Below are 16,554 nucleotides of genomic sequence, written 5' to 3' on the forward strand. Positions count from 1 at the left end.
CCAGATGTCAAGGCAATAAACAACTATTTTACTTTTAAAAGACACCTGAAGGAGGCCCTGTTTAGGGAAATTTTTAATGTCTGATGCTGTATTGTTTCTGATATTTGGTTGGAAGCCACCCAGAGTGGCTGGGGAGACCCAGTCAGATGGGCAGGGTATAAATAATACATCATCATCATTATTATTTATTATTATGCAGGACACGCCACAAGGAGCACCTTCTCCCAGGGCACCCCCCTCGGGTCAATGTGAACACCCAGAAGGGTCCACGTAAGGAAGGAGGCAGTCTTTTGGGTATTTGGGTCTTCTAATGCTTTAAGAACTGGCAAACAACGTCGCTGTTTTAAATTGAATTACTTGAGATCTGAAGGGAACTCCAGCAAGGAGACTGGCTGCAGCAGCCCTGCATAGAGTGAACTGCAATAATCCAACCTGCAAATTGGCAGAGCAGGGAAGTACAGTGGCCAGGCTATCCACGGTTGAGTCCTAGAAAAAAAACCCAAGCTGCAATCTTGCTCCAACCAGGGGAGTGCAGTCCTGCCCAGGGCAGGTTGCTTCCCCACCTCCCAGATTTTGAGTTGAGGCAGGGCGGTAATTTATTTATTTTGGGGGGAGCGGTGGTGGTAGCTCAGTTATAGAACAATTGCTTTAATTGCAGAGGGGTCCCACGTCCATTTCCTGACTTCGCCAGTTTTAAAAGGACCAGGGGAGAAAAGAAAGGGAAGATCCTGCAAGGTGTGCTACTCTTCTGTTGCAGCAAGATCAGTCGGTCAGATTACAGTGAGCCATCCGGCATGGATGCTTCAGTTGAGATCCCAGCGTTGGGGGGGGGTGGACTAGACAGCCTTGGGGTTCCTTCCAGTTCTATGATCCAAGGTGACTTCCCTGCCTGAGACCAGATAACAGTTAAGGCAGATAGTGGTGGGATACGTGGAATTAAGTAGCCTGGGCCTGACTTCGTACAAAAAATACTCCCCTGACGCTGCATCTCCCTTGTGATACGAACAAACTCTGGCATCCTGCAAAGGGCGCCATGCAGCTGTGTGCATATAAGCATGCAGAATTGCACCAGCACACCTTTCCAGCGAGGTGGGGCCTTTGCAATATGCCTGTTGTTTTCTTGGCGCGCTGAGTGTTAATGGAAATTTGTGCTCCGCAAGGTGGCGCCAGCAAGCCGCTGCCCTTTTGCTCCCTTGTTCCCTCTTATAGCTGGGCAAGCGAAATCAATGCCTGCCGTCTCGAGGGTTGGCGTCGCATGCGCAGAGACGCAGGGCCATTTATGTGCCCACGCCACCTCTCGAGGCAGTAGCATAAGAACACAAGAATGTGGCCCATTTAGCTTGAGCGCAGCAGCAACAACACCTGCAGATTCTGGCATTCTTCACAGGCATACTTTCTCTGGCGTGGCAGTGAGGTTGTGGAAGCGCCACAGCTCACAGGTGGACTGTTGCTTTGCATGCAGAAGGTCCAAGATTTGATCTCCAGGCAGGGCTTCTTGCCTGACCCCTGGAGAGCCGCTGCTGGTCAGTGTAGCTGACACTGTGCTAGATGGAACAATGAACTGACTGTTAAGACAGCTTTCTAACTAAATCACCCCTTTGTTCCCAACCATGAGGACCAGAAGCTTATATTTTTAGAGGACGAGCTGTAGGTCAGTGAGAAAGGGCAGCTCCCTGTGCATGCACGATTGTTGCTTTCGGGAAACAATGGTCTATAATCTTGTCCTTGGAAGATTGCCCATTTAGGAGATCTGACCTTTGAGCTTGAGAAAGGATCTCTACTCTTAATGTAGAGTGTTAAGAGCACTACCTGAATACCCAGCAGAGTTGGCAATCCTGTCTCTGGGATTGTTTGGCTGGAAACTACAAGCGCTTGCTGAAGGGCAGAAAGGAGGAGTTGACTGCAAACGGGAGCCAAAGGGAAACTGGCAACTCAGTCTGGTTTTGAAATTACACCTTTGTGGGAAACGATTCTGGCAGAAGATGAAATCCCAAAGCCTCAAAGGCACCTCCTGCCCAAGGGTGGGTGGGGAGCATTTCTCAAATATTTGCTAGACCTGACTGGGAGAGTTGGTTTGCCCTACTGAAATCCCTCTGTACCTTAAGCCAGAATCAAATATACCGTATTTTTCGCTCCATGACGCACTTTTTTCCTCCTAAAAAGTAAGGGGAAATGTCTGTGCGTCTTATGGAGCGAATGTGTGGTCCCTGGAGCCGAATTGCCCAGGGGTGAAAAGCAGATCGTGCTTTTAATTTTTAAAGAAAGAGGGAAGGGGGTGTTGAAACGAAGCCGCTGAGCAGCTAATCGGCAAGCGATCGGGAGGGAGATAAGGGACACTAGCGATAAAGGAGGCTGCCTGGGAGGGGGGAGGTAAAAGCACATGGATCCTCAGGATTTTTGCATTGGGTCACCCCAAATTCACCATCAGATTACATAGCATGTCCATGGCTGCAGCCTGCACCAAAAAAATCACACATCCACTGTTTTGTGGGGCCAAAGTGGCGCAAAAACGTGGTTACAAAGCACGGATCCACATGGATTTTCAGGATTTTTGATTTGGGCTACCCCAAACTCACTGACAAATCACATATCATGTCTGTGGCCACAGCATGAACCACAAAAATCATACATCCCCTGTTTCGTTCAGAATATTTTTTTCTTGTTTTCCTCCTCTAAAAACTGGGTGCGTCTTATGGTCAGGTGCGTCTTATAGAGCGAAAAATACGGTGAGTGGCAAAGGGATTTCATTGCGGCAGAGTCCTTTTAACTCTGTTCACCCTCCTTTGATCGGGTGAGAGCAGCGTTGGGAATTCTTGGCTTCAAAGTGCAGAGATAAGTTGCAGCTCAAGTTTGGCCAGAGGCACCCGCCCACATTACAAGGACTCCTTTCTGCCAGGCAAAACCCCACTGGTAAGGCTGGTGTGGAGCAGGGCTAACCGCAGCCTAGGGAAAGCACCGAGGGCCAGGCAAAGGAATCTGAAGGGCCACATGAGAATTAAGGTGACTTAAGGTAAAGGGACCCCTGCCCATTAGGACCAGTCGTGGCCGACTCGGGGGTTGCGGTGCTCGTCTCACTTTATTGGCCGAGGGAGCCAGCGTACAGCTTCCAGGTCACGTGGCCAGCATGACTAAGCCGCTTCTGGCAAACCAGAGCAGCGCACAGAAACGCCGTTTACCTTCCCGCCAGAGTGGTACCTATTTATCTACTTGCACTTTGACGTGCTTTCGAACTGCTAGGTTGGCAGGAGCAGGGACCGAGCAACGGGAGCTCACCCCGTCACGGGGATTTGAACCGCCGACCTTCTGATCGGCAAGTCCTAGGCTCTGTGGTTTAACCCACAGCGCCACCCGCATCCCTATTATGAAGGTGGCTTACCAGTCACTTATTCAACACTTGTTCTTGCAGTAACAATATGAAACAGAGCTTTGTCTGAAGGGAGGGGGCAGATTCACAGCCATTAATACAGAGTACCCGAAAACCTTATTTCGAGCTGCCAGGGGCATGTGGATTTGAGTTCCTTTTACTCCAGCTGAGCAAGCAACGCCCACTTTAAGGAATCAGGCAAAGTCTGCTTCGATCTTGCGATTTTTGTACATTAAACAATATTAAAGGACTGTAGCTCAGTGGCAGAACATCTGCTTGGCATGCACACAAGGTCCCAGGTTTGATCCCAGGGGAATCTCCAGGGGAAAGACTCCCTGTCCGAAACCCTGGAGAGCTGCTGCTGCTGCCAGCCAGTGTAGGCAATACTGGCCTAGATGGAGCAGTGGTCTGACTCAGAAAAAAGCTTCCTAACTCAGGCTGTGACCTTTATGTCATTGCAGAGGGGGGAACACTCCAGCACGGACCAAGTGGGAAATGGATAATGGGACTGGTCTGGTGTAGTGGTTAGAGTGCCAAACTAGGCCCCGAGGGACCCAGGCCCTCTCCCCTCCTGTTGTTTTCCAACAACTAGTATTCAGAAGAATCGCTGTCTCTGTTTGTGGAGGAAGAACATACCCGTCATGACTAGTATCCGCTGAAAGATAGGTCTTTATCCTCCACCAATCGGTCTAATTCTCTCTTCAAGCTACATCTTGTGGCAGTGAGTTCCACAGTTGAACTGTGTGGAGAACGACTTTCTTTTCTCTTGCCCCAAATCTCCCAACGTTCGGCTTCCTTGGGTCCCACACGTTCTAGCGTTACCAGGGAGGAAGAAGAAAATCCGCATTCTCCAAGACTGGACATAATTTGTTAAACTCCTGTGATATCACCTCTCTTGAGGTGTGGGGATTCAGCTGCCCCCTTAACTTTAGGACGAACTTTTCAGCCAGGAAACCCCCAAAGCAGGTGGCAGGCTGGATCGTGATGCTTCTGAATGCCAGAATTGACAACCACTGTACCCATTTTCCCCGTCACTGTGGGGAGAAAAACGAGTTGCCCTCGTTCTGTTTTTCTTTTTTCCCATGCATGCTGTTTTAATGAGAATACGGTACAGATGTCAGTCCTGGGCTCGCATCCAAATTTCCTGCAGCGGGAGGGCTGAGGCTTTTCTTTCAAGGCTGGTGTCGGGGTGGAGGAACTAGGTCTGTTTTCTACGGACTGGTACACAACCCAGCCGAGCCCTTAAAAGTAGCTCTTGCCTGAAAGGTAACCTTCATCTCTCTTTGCAAATGTTAAAATTAAGGGTTTGTTTGCCTGGATAAAGCAGAGAAAGTGTTGCTGCTCGTGTGGTTTGTGGGTCGTTTTGCAAGGGCGAGGAAGTATGATTTAAGGGGGAATCTCGTCAGATTTATTTTTCTTGCAACGGTTGCCTGGGTGGAAAATTCTTTTCACTTAGCAAAGCTGGGTTTCGGGTTTGGTTTTTGTTTTTTTAATCAAAATATAAAGGGAGGGTGGATCCGAGAGAGGAACCTTGGGTCGGAAGAGATTTCTGTTGACTTTGTTTTTGTTTAGAAGGCCAAAACTCAGAGCCAAGAAAAAGAGAGAGTTACGATGTGAAGAAACAAGGGTCTTTCTTATGCCAAGATTGGGCCTTCCAGAAATGGCTGGGTCAGCAGAGCAGCTACTTTGCATGCAAAAGGTCCCGGGTTCAATCGGGTCAGGGTGGGCATGTGCCCCTGCCTGAAACCCTGGGCAGCTGCTGCCAGTCAGTGTGGGCAGTATGGAGCTAGATGGACCAATGATCCAACTCAGTTTAAGGCAGCTTCCTGGGTTCCTGTTTAATTCAACCATGAGGACTGGAATCTTGTTTTATTTGCAGAGGAAGGGCTGTAACGCAGTGGTTGAGCATCTGCCCTGCCCAGGTTCAGTCCCTGGCGTCTCCAGCTTGGACTGGGGATGCCCCCTTCTCTGAAATCCTGGAGAGCTGCTGCCAGTCAGTGCAGGCAGTACTGAGCTGCAATTGTCCCTATCCATTCTTTCCCAGAACTTGAAGCAAGCACCCCACTGCCTTCGCTGGAAATGTGTTCCTGCACTTATTTGGGACTGAGCCCCATTGCACCCACTGGCAGTTACTCCTGAGTAAACAGGCCCAGGAGTGTGCTATTAAGCCGTTGGGGGGGAAAGAAGGCTGCGTAGCTGGGGGAGCAGGGAGGGGCAGATGCCCCCCTCTAAATAAATAAAAATAAATAAAAATAAATAGCAAACGGTGGTTCTGCTGCCTCAACAAAAATCCTGGCTACGCCCATGGTAAGCGGCAACATTTACTCCTGAGTAGGGATCCCAGGGATGCGGGTGGCGCTGTGGGTTAAACCACAGAGCCTAGGACTTGCCAATCAGAAGGTCGGCAGTTCGAATCCCCGTGACGGGGTGAGCTCCCGTTGCTCGGTCCCTGCTCCTGCCAACCTAGCAGTTCGAAAGCACGTCAAAGTGCAAGTAGATAAATAGGTACCACTCCTGCGGGAAGGTAAACGGCGTTTCTGTGCGCTGCTCTGGTTCACCAGAAGTGGCTTAGTCATGCTGGCCACATGGCCACATGACGCCAGCTTCCTCGGCCAGTAAAGCGAGATGAGCGCCGCAAGCCCAGAGTCGTCCACGACTGGACCTAATGGTCAGGGGTCCCTTTACCTTTACCTTTAGGCATCTCTAGGCTTGCAAAGTTCAGCTGCTACCCTTTGCCCCCATAAACAGGGAATCAATCAGGTCATCTGAGCACGGTTTTTTTGCTGCATCCCCAGGATCTGAACTGGTGCTTTTTCTGGAGCGGAGAGTTTACACCCCAGATCTTGCCAGACCCATCATTCCTAAATTGGGGGTGTGTGCGCTGGGCGGAAGCTGGAGTCTTAACAGCATCTGGAGGGCCATTGCTGTACTCCCAGCAGCAAAATAGCTAGTAACTTTGTTGAGGAACAGAGGTTTGCCTTCCTCCTGTGTGGCTTGGCTCACTTACGTGAGATGCTCATATATCCCTGCAGCCAACAGCACCTTAGAGCATAGTATTTTGGTTGCTTTCTGTGGACCAGGGTAGTGGGTGGGTGGCGTTTTATATTTTGCTGTTTCTTCCCTGCAGCTTTTCAGGAGTTTATCTGTGAAGCTACATGGATGTTTGCATTTCTTAAAATGGTTTTAAAAAGAAATTAAGAATATTGTCCTGGGGTAGTGAAAATTGCCATAAATTCCGAAGCGCTTGAAAGAGTAAAAGTGTGGGTCTGTCAGGCTTCTGCCCGCCCCCCCCCCCGCCCAATAAAGCGGCAGTGCAGCTGGGGAATGATTTGTGAAGGATCGGGGCCCGCATGGCTTCCCCAGACAGGCTGGTCTCCACCAGAAGGAAGGCAATGACTACATTGAGCCACAAAGCTACATAGAAGGCCCTTTGAGAGCTTCCATTAATACGAGAAATTCAAAGTGTTAATGATGTGATGATCCAGTGCGTGTTTTTTTCCTTGCTGGATACCAAAGCAGGCGCCATTCCAGGCTGTGTTATCAAGGAAATAATACGAGCAAAGGTTAGCGAGTCTAATCAGATGGCCGATACTCTTCTTGGCGTTCCCAATCCGCCAACCACGTTATCTGGCTGTTTGTTACCTTTGACCATGGATATTTGCCACATTGGTCATCCATTAGCTGGGGTGATTTTATTTTTAACTTGGTGGGTGTGGCGCATAAAGTATTGATTGCATATACAGGGGCAAGTTGCTTACACGTGAAGAGATGTACAAAAAGGGTGTTGTTACCGGGAAAATCCGAGGGCTCCCTTGGACAAAAACAAAGACACCAACCAGGATAACTTGGAGCAAAACAGCAGCCTGTAGGCTTGGCCTTTATTGAACTGTTGCAACAGGGTGTTCCCCTCACTTGCAGGAGAGAGGAAGGACCCAGAAAAATGGTGTGCATGGCCTTATAAAGACTTTTGAAATTGCCACCCTGTAGATCAAGACCACCCCCAGAAACATCATACATACATCACAGAAGAGGTGTAACCTAAGACCACCCCTCAGATACATACATCACAGAAAGGAGGGGTTGAGGGAGGAGTTGTGGTGGTAACCTGAGTGTCCTGTCACCTGGCTGGTTCCCCCTTTCCCCCTCCCCATGAGTATTTTCCAGGTGACAGAGGGGAGTTTGCAGTTTCCTGCCCCCAGGGGGAAGAGCTGATTATTGTCCTTTGTTCCAGTCTGTGCTGAATGCACTCCCATATGCAAGTTCTTTGTGATCTTGATGGTCTTCTGTCTAGGACCATCAGGGTTGGCATAGCAACTGGGCAGGGCTCCTGTGTGTGTACTGGTATGCTCAAGGATTATGGCTGCCCTGTATCAAACCTTCCCCATTTTGTAGTCCTTCCTTCCTTCATGGAGTAAAATAAAAGTGGAACAGTGCAAATCTGATGTATGGTTGATTTTCTATGAATTTATAACAGAAGCATAGCGTATGGTGTGTGTGTGTGTGTGAAGTTTGTACAAACTGAATGATTGGGGGGGGTGTTCCTGCTACAGTGTGAAACTGTATAGTCAGGAAAACCTGCTTACTTAGATTACTATCCGCTGATTCAGATGATTATTCTGCATTAAGAATGCGTTTGTGCAGGAAAAACTCAGCCTTGGCCACAAATACCTTGTTCTTGCTGCCGAAGCAGACATTTAGCCCTGACAACGCAGACATGCTTTTTTCCTTGTGAGAACGTGACTTAATTTTTACGCACTGGTAAAGCAAAGGCGAGGGGGTGCTTCTCTCGAAGCCTGCTTAATTTACAGTCCAGTGAAGTCAACTTTTGTTCGAGTAAAAACTGCCCTGAACATCCACAACACAGGCCACAGTTCAACAGGTGTGGCTTCTCCTGTGATAGGAATTTTGAGGTCTTAGATATATGGTAATGTTCATAAGTGTACCAACCAAGCACGTACATAGATCAGCACAGGAAGACCGACCTGAAACCATTTTGATTCCTAAACTGAGCAAATGTTTTCCCTGTGGGGTGAAGGGGGTCAAGGAGCCTTCCCATTGTCTCAGGAATTGATTAATCAGCATCTTAATGGGTGACAGACTTTCTGGAAAGGCAATCAGATAACCTGGCAAACAGGAAAAACAACATTCAAATTTCTAAACAAAAAAAAAAAATTCTTCCGGTAGCACCTTAAAGACCAACTAAGTTAGTTCTTGGTATGAGCTTTCGTGTGCATGCACACTTCTTCAGATACCTATCTGAAGTGTATCGGAAGAAATTTATTTATTTTTTGTTTTGACTATGGCAGACCAACACGGCTACCTATCTGTAATTCAAATTTCTGTTTTAGACCGCCTTTTCTGTGATGTAGGTATGATGTTTCTGGGGGTGGTCTTGATCCACAGGGTGGCAATTTCAAAAGTCTTTATAAGGCCTTGCACACCATTCTTCTGGGTCCCTCCTCCTCTCCTGCGGGTGAGGGGAGCACCCTGTTGCAAGAGATCAATAAAGATCAAGCTTACTAGCTGCTTTGCTTCTCAATATTCTCTGGTTGGCCTCTGTTATTTTCTCCTACCAATAGGGAACCTACGTAAGGACTCTATATGGGCTCTTGGATACCCCATAAGGGAAAAGGGCAATTTTTGTTTACAACACTCCCTACACAGCCATTTTTGCAGGAGAAAAACCAACCCTGGTGGACTTTGCCCGGTCTACTCAGGCATAAGGTGCACCCTCATAAAGATATGCATTTGAACCCTATACATTTTCCTGTTGCATATATTCTCTTTTTTTGGAGCGGGGTGTTGTTCAGTTCCCTCTGGGCTCTCTCCTCTTAAAACTGACACCCTCTATTCCAATCTCTGCTCACCTACTTTTAACAGCCCTCAAAACTGGGTAAAACTTTGCCTGACGTGGAATAGTGGGAAAGCTTAACCTAGTGGATATCTACCTGTCTGGTTGCTGTTAGAAGCCCAGGAGCAAAGTGGGAGAAGAGAAGGTGTCAACTTTTTACCTTTCATCTACCCAGGGAAGGTATATTTGACTGCAATCGTAACCCCACTTACCTGGGAGTTATTCCCCTGCCCCGTTTAATTAAAAAGGATTTACACCCGAGTAGACATAGCTAGGTTTGCGCTGGCTTTTTTGCGGGGTAGGTGTGATTTGCCTCCTGAGGAGAGGGATGCAGTTCAAGCCGATCCTATGTCGCTTTACTGGGAAGTAGAAATCCCCCTTTGTTCAATGGGGCTTACTCCCAAGTAAATTCGTTTTTAGGATTCATCTTGGACACGCTTATTTGGGCGTAAACTCCATTGAACACGGGGGAGATTTACTTCTGAGCAAACGTGACTAGGTTTGGGTTGCACGTAGTTTCACCGTGCCTTTAATAAACTGTAGCATTCATAATAATAATAATAATAATAATAATAATTCGACATTACTAATTAATAAATACTAATTGATAAATGCCAGTTGATTAAGCTTTTGTGGATTTTGCATTGATTTTAAATGTGCTGTATGAGCTGCGGGGACGGGGGCTGCTTCCGTGAAGTTTTTTTTTGCCGAGGGGTGGGAAATCAACATTGAGCATCAACAGACGCACGTGCTGGGGGAGGGGCTTGTCCGGGACCGGAAGTGGGTCGAGGTCGCCCTCAGGACCGGAAGGCGGAAGTCCGCGCCTGGAAGGGTTGGGGAAGATGTCAACTCTGGGGAGCCGCGTCCAGACGTACACGGGAGGGGGGTAAGGGAGATGCGTGTTTTTTTGGGAGGGGGCGGGGCTTGCAGTGGATGTGTGTTTAAGCAGCTGCAGAACAGGCAGGAATTCACCAAGGACAGCTTTCCCTAGTTTACAACACGTTAAAGCACCCAAACAATCCAGAATTTTAAAAAAATTCAAGCTTCAAGGGGAATATTTCAGATCCTGCTCCAAGTGAGCATTTGGTTTCCCCCATATTTGTTTGCCTACTTAATTTATAGAGCTGCCCCATAGGAGGAAGACTCCAGGAAGGCAGTGTGGTGTAGTGGTTGGAGCACATGACTAGGACCCACGAGATCAGGGTTTGAATCCCCCACTCGGTCAGGAAGCTCTTTTGGGGGACCTTGGAGTCAGTCGCAGCCTCTTCACCTGCCTCACAGAGTTGTCGTAGGGATTAACTGAGGGGGCATGAATCATGGACTCCTGGGAGAAAAAGATGGGAGTCTAATGCGATGAATAAGCCCTCCTGCTGACTTGTGCCTTGTGAAATGTTTCTGGGTCGTTCTGACATTCTAAACCCACAGGTTTGCTGGGAAACCAGTTTGGGCCAGCAGGTGACTGGAGGGGGAGGGCGTGTCGCCTGGATTCAATTTATTCAGGAGCGGGTGTGACAGAAACCACATGTGCCTCATAAACCCAGGAGCAAGGCTTGGCTTTGGAAGGGGCCGTGGGGCTTTCTCCTGACCCCGAGCCAACGGAGAGCCTGCCCTTTTCCCTTTTGCTCTCCGGTTAGGCTCTCCGAAATCTGTGTCAAGTTGAGCAGTCGGCTTTCAAGGGACCTCCTCTGCGTCGGCAGATCCAAACCTTTCTGTCTCCCCTGCAGGTGCCTCACAGCAGCCATGGAGAAAATCAAGCTAGCCGTGGAGCGGGCCAGGGCGGCTTTCAACACAGGGAAGACGCGGCCCTTGGAGTTCAGAATCCAGCAGCTGTTGGCCCTCAAGAAGATGATAAAGGAGAAGGAGAAAGAAATCGCGGCAGCCCTCATGGCAGACCTCCACAAGGTCTGTTGTGCACTGGCCGTGTCTTCCTATAGCACCCGTTGGGGATTCTGTAGCTGTGATTCCTGCATTGGAGGGGGGTTGGGCTGGATGGCCTCTGGGGGTCCCTTCCAATTCTACCGTTCTATGAATTGTTTTTGGGGTGGGGGGGAAATCTGAGGCCAGGGTTCTCTGGCAACAGGGCCCTGGGGGGGAATGTTTGGGGACCCCCCTATTTTCTATGATTGTACTTTTTTATTGTAAGTTTTAAAACTGTTCTGTGTTCCAAGGTATTGCTAGCCTCCCCCAGCACCTTGGAGTGCAGGGCGGGGAATAAGTTAAAATAATCATCATAATTTTGGACCAGTTGATGTTTCCAAGTTCTCTTTGAGGGTAGCCCTGCATGGGGCTCATTGCAGCAATCTAGTCTGGAAGTTATCGTTGGGGTGAAGGGCAAGTAATAAATTGCAACAAGAGTGAAAGAGGATATTGATGTTACAGATATGAAATTGGGAACTGCTAGATATGTGTTATGATGAAATTCATATTGGAAGGTGTTGAGGAAGTCTTCTAGCAATGTAAATATACCAGGGTATAAGAAGGGGGGGGGAATTCTACTTTTATCTTTTGCGTTTTTATTGTTGTTCAGTTTTTATGTTGTGTTAAATGTAATGTTTTTTTCTGTGTTTATGTATTATAAGAGAAAACCAATAATTTGGGGGGGGGGAATTATAACAAGAACACCCTCAAGATTGGGCTGCTGCAAGGCTCTCCACGTGGGGCAGCCCTTGAAGACAAAATGGAAACTTCATCTGTTCCAAATTTACTATAATATTTGGGGATGCAGGGAGTATCATATCTCCTCCCAGTCTCCTCTTTTTCAGGCTAAACTAAGGTCACCAGATGTCCCCATTTCCCAGGGACAGTCCCCGGATTTACAAATCAGTCCCCATACAAAATCCATGGAAGTTGAAAAGTGTCCCCAGATTCATTGAAAAAAATCTGGTAACCTTAGGCTAAACACCCCCAACTTCCTCATCAGGCATGGTTTCCAGACCCTCAATCTCCTCTGCCCACCTTCCAGCTTGTCAACTTCCTTCTTAAATTGGGGCGCCCAGAACTGGACACAGTATTCCAGGTGTGGTCTGACCAAGGCAGAAGAGAGCGGTACCATTCCTTCCCTTGGTCTGGACACTAGACTTCAGGTGATGCAGTCAGGAATTGCATTAGCCTTTTTTGCTGCTGCATCACACAGTGGGCTCATGTTCAGCTTGTGGTCCACTAAAACCCCTAGATCCTTTTCACATGCACTGCTGTGAAGCCAGGTATCCCCCATCCCATGTTATTGATCCTCCCCTTTCTTCTTTGGGCTTGGTTAAAAGGTAAAGGGACCTCTGACCATTAGGTCCAGTCATGGCCGACTCTGGGGTTGCGGCACTCATCTCACTTTATTGGCCAAGGGAGCCGGCGTACAGCTTCCGGGTCATGTGGCCAGCATGCCTAAGCCGCTTCTGGCGAACCAGAGCAGCGCACGGAAACACAGTTTACCTTCCCGCCGGAGCAGTGCCTATTTATCTACTTGCCCTTTGACGTGCTTTCGAACTGCTAGGTTGGCAGGAGCAGGGACCGAGCAACGGGAGCTCACCCCGATGCGGGGATTCGAACCGCTGGCCTTCTAATCGGCAAGCCCTAGGCTCTGTGGTTTAACCCACAGCGCCACCCACGTCCCTTCCTTGGGCTTGGTTACTGGCTAGTAAAAATAATAATAATAAGCAGATAATATATTAAATAATACTAATATTAATGCTGCTCTGGTCTCCTTTGGGAGGAAAGCTTGGGGTACAGATTTAAGAAATAAAACAATATGTGGCTTGGTTGCCGGTTTACTATTCTTATTATTAATACGATGAAATTCACAAGATTATTGTGGTTGCCGATTGTTCTTAATACATGCCACCTCCTCTTGGCTCCCGGACAGAACGAGCTCAACGCTTTTAGCTACGAGATTATGGGCGCTCTGGGGGAGATTGCTCTGATGGTGGACAAACTCCCTGAATGGGCTGCCCCTCAGTACGTGGAGAAGACCATTATGACGATGACTGACGAGACCTACATCCACCGTGAGCCGCTGGGTGTGGTCCTGGTCATCGGGGCATGGAACTACCCTTTCATCCTCGTCATACAGCCGCTCATTGGGGCCATCGCCGCAGGTAAGTGGGCGGTTCTTCCGTCGGTGCGGCTCAGGGGGTAGAGAACCTTTGAAATCCCAGGCATGGGAATAGGGGGAATGTTTCAAGTCCTCATGAGGACAGAGAGCTGTTTGGAGGCACGAAAACCACAGCGCTGGGAAAAGCTCGGTCCGAACGGGAGGCAAGAGAAGCCTTTGCAGGGATAAAGATTTGCTCAGTTGAGTGGGGCCGACCCACGGGTTTACGATTGCGGCCGTCATTCCCTCTCCTGACTCCTATGGTTCTGCCTGAGCTGTGGTCCTGTGGTGTTTGCAGCCCACAAAACTGCTTGTCCTGAAAACCCGGGTGGGGGTCCCCTTTTCTCCAGAGCCTGGCCGCTGGATCACGCTAAAGCAACACCTTGTCCTGGCCTCCTTGCCTAGATAGGGATGTAGGGCAGCGGCAGAGCTCCTGTCTGGCCTGCAGAAGGTCCCAGGTTCCAACTCCAGCATCACCAGTTGCAGCTGGGAGTTGCCCTGTGTCTGAGAGCTGCTGCCGGCCAGTGTCGACAATACTGGGCTAGATAGGCCAGTGGTATGGCTGGGTCTAAGGCAGCTTCCCATCCTGAGCTCAGCAGGCCCTCTGTCCTCCTTGTGTTCCCCAGCGGCTGGTATTCAGGGGCCTCTGATCTTTGGGGTATAGCACAGCCATCGCGACTAGCAGCCAACCGCTCCTCCTTTTCCTCTTCCTGCACTTTTGAACAAATATCCCCTTCCTCGAATCTTCCAGGGAACGCTGTCGTGCTTAAGCCGTCCGAGGTCGGCGAACACACGGCCAAGCTCTTTGAAGAAATCCTCCCTCAGTACCTGGACAAGGTAGGTCCAATCTCCCGGCTTGGCGTCAGATTTGTGATCCAGAAGCGCTTAATTTCTCTGCGGGTGGAAGAGTGCGTGTTCTGTGCTTTGTTTTGTTAAGGCCTTAAATTCTGCATGTTGACCGTTGCAAATTCTTCGCCAGGGGAAAAGCGACGCCGCCATAACGCTCCACATCCTCCAGATGTTTTGCCAAACTACAACTCCCAGCCGCCAATGTAGCCCTGCCTGATGGGAGTTGTAGTTTGGCAATATTTGGAGGGCGCCGGGTCGACGAAGGCTGCCACAGTCGGCGTCGGGAGACATTCCCACCTCTTCTCCAGCACAGTTTAAATTGGCCCCATCAGAGAGCGCTGAAGTCCAGCAAATACTATAATAATATTAGTTATTATGTATGTAATTGTTACATACTCTTCCCCCCAAAAGCATACTTCTGTTTTATTTACTTATTGTTATTATTTTATTAACTTAAATGTCGCGCCTTCCCCCCCCCCTTCCCCTTCCCTCTCTGGAAAAAGGAACTCACTGTGTTCTCCCCAAAATGCAACATTGTGCAATATATTTATTCAACTTATTTCCCCGTTCTTCCTGCCAAAGGCAGCAAACATGCCAATAGCAGAATCCCCTTAAAACCTCTGAAAAACCATTTTGGTAACAACCTTTTTTTACAAAGAAAGAAGAAGAAAAGGGGGGGTGGAGTTTAAAACTTCTGAAAGAAGCCTTTCCACACCCTCTGTCACGTGTAAAACCATCTGCTCCGACTGATAGCAAAACAGTACATAAGATAGCAGCATTAGCAACATAAAACCAGGAAGAAACAATTAAATAGTGAAACGACAGTTTGAATAACAACCCTAGAGGGAATAGCACCAAGATTAATGAGCCCCCAAACGCTTTGCTTGACAGCCTTTGTAAACAGCTGCTGTTTTAAACCAGGGGTGGGGAGCCAAGGACTCAGGGGCCAAATCTGGCCCACAGGCCTCTCTGGCCCCCGGGATCTTCCCGAAGTCATGCTTGGCCCCCTCGTTCCGGTCCTGGCTGGGATGTGCCCCTGGGCTGTGATAAAGCCTCTTGCTGTTTGGAAACCTCTGACCTTCTGCACAGTTGCAACACAGCCCCTTTGAACCAAAGAGGAGGATCTCTGCCGTTTCTCTGCTTTCCCTCTTTCTCCTGCCCAGTTCTTTTGGCATGCGGCCCCTGGATTGTCGCCTGGGAGGGAATGAGGCCCTTGAGCTGAGAAACAGTTTCCCAGCCCTGTCTTTAAACAGGTACTTAGGACCGTGAAGCCGGAGGCAGGTGCACTTTGGCGTGGGTTGCTAAAAAGCTGCAACCGGTCTGACATTCCAGTTTGACTAGCTGATCTGGATGCGTCTTATGCTGAGGTCAGGCTTCAAAATCCAACAGTCTCGTATTTAATTTTGTCTTTTGTTTGTGTCTACCGTACTGAGCTCCAAAGGCAAGCTTGGAGTGCCGAAATACACAGCACTCTGCTTATCGCTGCTCTTGCTAGAGCAACGGGAAATAGAAATTAACTACCGTTTAGCACATATAATGCTGGTAGATGGATATCAGCGAAGCATCAGCAAATGAGAAAATTGCATATTCAGTTCTCCACATTTCTCCAAGGGTTCGTTTGTTCTAAATGTGCACGGAGATTCGTGAGCCTTTGACTCTAAATTCTTCCTCCTGTGCACATTTTGGTATGCAATTTGTCCTAATACCCACGTTTTTGCAAACCAGCTTTCCCAAATCTGATCCAGGTGTTTTGCATGTTATTCATATGCCTTTCTCTGCACGCTTTGCCCCGGGCTGTGCATTTCCATGGACGATGCTCATTGCACAATCTGGCGTCTTGCGCTTCTGGAAATGCAAATCATGTATGCCTTTCAGCGCAAACAAAATCAAATCCCTGCCCCAACCTGGCACTGTCCCTAAATTCCAGCTAAAAGCGACATGAACTTTATTTCCCCACCCGCTCCCCTCGCTCTTATGGGAGTCGAGCTGTTCTAAGCCACGCTTCTGTTCTGCGTTCCCTGCCAGGAGCTGTTCCCGGTCGTCAACGGGGGCGTTCCGGAGACCACAGAGCTGCTGAAGCAGCGGTTCGACCACATCCTCTACACAGGCAACAGCACAGTGGGGAAAATCGTCATGGAGGCTGCCGCCAAGCACCTGACACCTGTCACTCTTGAGCTGGGAGGGAAGAGCCCTTGTTACATCGACAAAAACTGCGATATCGACATGGCGTGCAGGTGAGCTCTGCAACGGGTCGCTCTGTGCTTGAGCCAGTGCTGTCATGGTTCTGCAGCTCAGGGTCCATTCACAGCCCACCTGCATTTGTTGTTGTTGTTTAGTCATTTATTCATGTCCGACTCTTCATGACCCCCTGGACCAGAGCACGCCAGGCACTCCTGTCTTCCACTG

General features: G+C 48.9%; 2 protein-coding genes and 1 long non-coding RNA gene across 6 annotated transcripts in view; 2 read left to right on the forward strand and 1 right to left on the reverse strand.

Moving 5' to 3' along the window:
* ULK2 (unc-51 like autophagy activating kinase 2) overlaps positions 1-16,554 on the forward strand; it is an 84,649-nt gene that overhangs the window by 65,845 nt on the left and 2,250 nt on the right. The gene's annotated exons all lie outside the window — the stretch shown is intronic.
* ALDH3A2 (aldehyde dehydrogenase 3 family member A2) overlaps positions 4,478-16,554 on the forward strand; it is a 38,251-nt gene continuing 26,174 nt past the window's right edge. For 2 of the 4 annotated variants that reach the window (XR_014541934.1, XM_083587768.1), the window contains exons 1-5: positions 4,478-4,630; positions 10,940-11,117; positions 13,072-13,303; positions 14,051-14,136; positions 16,174-16,382. Coding sequence is in view for 2 of the 4 variants with exons in the window: in XM_083587768.1 (XP_083443894.1) it covers positions 10,956-11,117; positions 13,072-13,303; positions 14,051-14,136; positions 16,174-16,382 (689 nt within the window). In the remaining 2 variants the exon portion in view is untranslated. Of the gene's footprint in view, positions 4,631-9,990; positions 10,102-10,939; positions 11,118-13,071; positions 13,304-14,050; positions 14,137-16,173; positions 16,383-16,554 lie in introns of those variants that run through there. The other 2 variants (XR_014541935.1, XM_083587767.1) reach the window with 1 other exon arrangement.
* On the reverse strand, positions 11,814-12,849 carry LOC310750253. The gene is made up of 2 exons (XR_014542024.1): positions 12,818-12,849; positions 11,814-12,449 (listed from the first exon to the last, which is right to left on the reverse strand). It is a non-coding gene; the product is annotated as an uncharacterized lncRNA (long non-coding RNA).

The sequence above is a fragment of the Podarcis filfolensis genome (genome assembly GCF_964270895.1).
Source record: "Podarcis filfolensis genome assembly, chromosome: 15".
NCBI classification, from domain to species: Eukaryota; Metazoa; Chordata; class Lepidosauria; order Squamata; family Lacertidae; genus Podarcis; species Podarcis filfolensis.